Source organism: Rhincodon typus, unplaced genomic scaffold (assembly GCF_021869965.1).
Source record: "Rhincodon typus isolate 14 unplaced genomic scaffold, sRhiTyp1.1 hic_rhity00002880, whole genome shotgun sequence".
In the NCBI taxonomy this organism is placed as follows: domain Eukaryota; kingdom Metazoa; phylum Chordata; class Chondrichthyes; order Orectolobiformes; family Rhincodontidae; genus Rhincodon; species Rhincodon typus.
Window position 1 is genome coordinate 1637 of NW_025968518.1, and position 5148 is coordinate 6784.

General features: G+C 44.0%; 1 protein-coding gene across 2 annotated transcripts in view; it reads left to right on the forward strand.

Annotated features, from left to right (window-relative positions):
- Window positions 1-4801: 4801 nt before the first annotated feature.
- LOC109930389 (ferritin heavy chain A-like) overlaps window positions 4802-5148 on the forward strand; it is a 3649-nt gene continuing 3302 nt past the window's right edge. Inside the window, exon 1 of one of the 2 annotated variants that reach the window (XM_048593446.1) lies at window positions 4802-4962. In XM_048593446.1, the coding sequence (XP_048449403.1) occupies window positions 4861-4962 (102 nt within the window). In that variant the 5' untranslated portion in view covers window positions 4802-4860. The remainder of the gene's footprint in view (window positions 4963-5148) is intronic. The other variant, XM_048593447.1, reaches the window with a different exon arrangement.

Sequence of the window (5148 nt, forward strand, 5' to 3'; positions counted from 1 at the left end):
ATTCTTGCTGTGAGCTGTGCTGTAGCTTGATCCTGTTTGGTTCTGTTCTTGCTGATGGGAACACTTTCCCCACTGGGCTGCGGGTTTCAATGATTGGACCAGACAATTGCCTGGAACTAGTTGCCTTTGAGATGGTGAGCTGCTGCCTTGAACCACCTGACCATCTTGTGTAGTATGACCCACAATATCCTTTGAGGGAAGGAATTAGCACTGACCCCAGAACAGTGAAGGGTCAAGAATGGCTCATAGACCCTGCCTTCTTGGCAAAAGGACCAACTGACCAGAAGGTTGGAAGCCTAAGGGTTATTGGGAAAACAGATTCCAGTGAACTAAACATAACAGTCAAATCAGGCACTTCTGGGTTTGAATAGAATAACTAAGGTTGTGCCTATGGAACTTTGCTTTCAACATTTGTCTGTTTGCTTTATCAAACTGTTCAGTATTACACTCTAATGGAGCAGCTGGGACTTGAACCCATCCCTCCCAGACAAGGGGTAGAGATGCTCCCACTGCACCACCAAGAGCTAAGCAAATAATACATGCTAAGTGTGCGTATTTGGTGAGAGCAAGTCTCAAATCAGGGTGCGATGGAATTTCATTGGCTTGTCAAGTTGATCAGTCCTTGTTAGGCTCCAAGGGAGCACTGGCAAATGAAGGCCTAGGGTGCAGGTACTAAGTTCCTTGAAGATGTGGACAGGGTGGGGAAGAAAACATTTGGGATGCTTCCCTACATTGGTCAGTGCCTGGAGTGTAGGATTTGGGATGCCATTCTACAGCTGTGTACGGCAGTGGTGAGGTCACTTTTGGAATACTGCATTCAATGCTGGATTTCCTGCTAAAGGTTCAGGAAAAAGATCAGCAAGGAGACTGAGGAAACTGGGGCTAGCCTCATTTGAGTGTCAGAAGCCGAGAGGAGACATTAGATTTAAAATCATGAGGGATGTGGACGGAATAAATAGTCAAGGCCTTTCTTCCCAGGCTTGAAGAAAGCAGAGATCATAGTTGAAAGGTGAGAAGAGGGTTAAAAGGGACCCTGGGGCAACTTTCCCACACAGGCTGGTGTATCTGGAATGAGCTGGTGGGGGCTGGTACAGCTACAGCATAAGAGATGGTACTCGGTTGGGAATATGAATTGGAAGCGTTCAGAGGAACATGGGCAAATGCTTGTGAATGGGACCAGACCAGTTTTATATATCTAGTGGGCACAGGTGAATTGGACCAAATAGTCAGTCTCCATACTGACAATTAGTCCAACTGAGGTATTGAGTGCATCAGAGGGTTTATTCTAACAAGCTTGTGGCTGAGCCCAACATTGCATGTGCTTTGTCAAGTTCAAGGACTAAAGGAGGGGAATATGAACTTTTCAAAAGAAACACCCTTTTTCCACATGCCTGTCACCTGCAGGCACTAAACCCCACCTTAAAGGGCAGCTGGTCAAAGATCAGTGACAGACAATTTACAAAACAAAAACATAACTAAGGATTAGTAGGCCCCTGACACTGGGTCAGGATCAGGTCTTGTAAAACAGAACTTTTTTCTTTTAAAAACCAGCTACTACCTGAGCAGGAATGGCAGGGAGCAAAACTCGTTATGCATCGGGTACTGCAGAGTTTAGAAGAATAATATCCTCTGGCATTTCTGATGATGGCAAGGGTTCTGATGACATTCAGATTTCAGATGCTCAATTGTGGGAGACACAGCTTGAGCTCATGTCATACTGCCAACAGCCAGGGGAAATGTTTGATCGATTCACAGGTTGATGTTGAAGGGAAGGTATGAAAAGTGAATTCACTGAAGCCAACTTATGTGGAAAGATGATGAACTCCGTGTTATCTGTACATCCATCATTTCCTTGTAAAGGACCCTTCTGAACAAACACAAAGAATTGATGCCCAGCTGGGGAAAGGAAGCAAGTTCAAAACAATGACTACAAGCCAGTAGCATCTGCCAGTGCTTGACAATGGAACAACTATTCCAATCCTTGAATCAGATGTGGCCCATCTCACCCTGCAAAGCACTGTCCATTCTTTCAAGATACATCCAAGTTGTGTTCTATGTGAGCAGACTGGGTTCAAATCTGTAGGAAGTCCAATAGTCCAGGGAAGCCCAAATTGTAACCTCACGTGAAAAAGGGCCAAGGAAGAAACAATACCAGAGGGGCTTGGAACAGTACGTCAGCGAAGATAGATTCCAACAACAAAAGGACAGCGTCTTTGAGAACCTGCCAAGATATCTACATCCTGTAGAGACCATTCTCAGAAGTACACTTGAGCAAAACACAAATCTTCAACTCATGGCAGTAGCAAGGAATTATGGTCTTGTTTTCAACTCTACAAAAGATCAAATAAATTTCAGCCATCTCAATTTAATTGGTTGAGTCTAATCATCAGATGGCATTGGACTTCCTCCTACCAAAATAAAACATGTACATAAGATGCCTTTACCAGATGGAAATGACCTACAAAGGTGTCTCAATTTCTTTAACTTTTGCTGCCCACATATTCTGAAATTTGCAACTGCACAGGTATTCTCTGCAAAAACATGAGACTGAAATTTTGCAGGGTATCTGGCTATCTCTCAGAAATGCTCTATTAACAAGTAAGTGTGTACTTCAACATTGTATTATAAATTTCCCGCAGTGTATTTATTTGGATATGGACTCGAGAAGAACATGAGTATCTGTGGTTTATGTTACACAGACAACCAGGGAGTAAGCCAGGAACGCCACCTATTCCCACAGAGCCAGTCACCACAGATATTCATCAAAGTCTCTGGTGACTAATGAGTGACCATGTGATGTCCATTAGTTTGGACAAAGCCCTTTGTGACTAATGGACATCCCCTGCATCTCAGATCCATTTTGATCAGGACATCTGTCAATCTCCAGATCCATTTTCTGTTTGGGCGAGTCAACTGCATCCATTGGTGGGGTCTGTCCCAAGAGGGCTGTGCATGGATGGTGATTGGTAGTTCCTGATGTCAATCACAGGCTCTCCCATCTGGCCCATCAAACCCGAACTTAAATCCAAAGGAACACATTTCATCACTTATTCCAGGACCGCGCTGCTTAGAGGTACAGTGTGAAACAGCACAGAAACATACCCTTCGGTCCAACTCATCCATGCTAACAAGGTATATCAAACTGACCTACTCTCATTTGCATGAATTTAGCTCGTATCTCTTGTTAAGGACCAGACCAAAACCTCTCCAAATACACTTAGACCGTAAATTTTTCTTATCTTAAAGGTAAGTTTAAGGCATTGTGTTCCAGGTGAAATTCAATTGATCAAACTATTAACTTTAAGCAAAGCATACTTTATTTTACAGTGCAGTTGAAATACAGACAAAACAAAAAGGAAAGTATTGGCTTACTTATCAAAATGCTGAACAAAATAGTAGATACATTAACTATGACTAATTAATTGTTCCAACATAATGAAATACTATAAAAACACCCACGGCAAAGGCAGATTCAGTAAAATAGAATCAGAGATAGTAGGAACTGCAGATGCTGGAGAATCCGAGACAACAAGGTGCAGGGCTGGATGAACACAGCAGGCCAAGCAGCATCATAGGAGCAGAGAGGCTGACGTTTCGGGCCTAGACCCTTCATCAGAAAAGGGGGAGGGGAAGGGGGTTTTGAAATAAATAGGGAGAGAGTGGGAGGCGGATAGAAGACGGATAGAGGAGAGGATAGGTGGAGAGGAAACAAACAGGTCAAAGAGGCGGGGATGGAGCCAGGAAAGGTGAGTGTACGTAGGGAGTTAGGAAGGGGATAGGTCAGTCCGGTAAAATAGATTCTCTCACATGCAATTCTAACAGCCGGAGGAGAACTCCCAGCTTGTAGCTGTAACAGAGAGAGGAATAAGAGCTCCCATGGCCAGCTCGAAAACCTCAGCAACTGCTGAAAGCTGAAAGTAAAAATCCTGGTTCTGTGCGAGTTGACTCATCCACTTCCCCCCACCCCGTCCCGCAACTCCCCCCTGGCCCACGCCCACTCTCCACAATTCAGGTTCCTTCTATTGTTCAAACTTCAATAAAAACCTCAACGCCTCACAAGCTCTTCACTTTATTGGCTTTGAGCTGACTACTCACCACCTCTGTCTCAAACTTTTTTCATTTAAACTAAAGTCAAAATACACCTCTTGAAGCCATTGTATTTTCATACCCTCTAAGCGCTTCCTATTCATGTACCTGTCCAAATTGCTTTTAAATGTTGTACCAGCCTCAATCACTTATAGGTCATACCATACACGCACCACCCTCTGTGTGAAAAAACTGCCCCTCAGGTCCCCTTTAAATCTTCTAGAATAAAACTAGTTGCAAACACTTGGGGTATCAATGAAACACTTGAGGCAAAATAACCAGTTTTGGTCAGATGGGGGAAAAGTGCTTCACTAAAGGTAACATTTTTAATCACTTCATTTCCTGTCCCAGGATAAATACTTTCTGAGCAACCTGTTGAGGAGACAGTGGGACCTGACACCAGAGTCTTCAGATCCAGAGATATGGACACAAACACACCACATATCCATTTACAATTGACCAGCTAGATTGGCCTGTGTTGAGGAACTATCACTCCAAAAGCACTTGCATCATCAATGCTCATTACCCAAATCTCTCAGTATTCTAAATCTCTGATTGGCTCTAGGTTTCAGCATTGTCCCCATCCCCCTCCCTTTTCATTGGTGCCTCGGTTGATGTGCTATTCCTGATTGGTTGTCAGGAATTGTCAGTAATGATTGGTGATGTCATTCAGTGGTTGAGTGCAGGATGTCTCAGGAGTATAAATACAAGAACTTGTGGGGGTGATGCTTAGTTTTTGAGTTGTCTTGGAGATAGTAAGCAGGAATAGTGAAGATGGCCTCCCAAGTGCATCAGAACTACCACAAGGACTGTGAGGATGCTGTTAACAAGCAGATCAACCTGGAACTCTGTTCCTCCTATGTTTACCTCTCCATGGTGAGCCGAGTAGTACTGAGGGTTCACTCTTTCTCCTTACTTGTCACCCTTACTAGCTGGCCCCCACCTTTTGTGCACAACCTTCCCCTGACCCACCCCATTCCACTCCTCCCCAAACCAAGAGCAATGAGGTGTGGGTAATATGTCAGTGATGTCTATACCCCTGTGTTTCACAGCTGTCTGTTT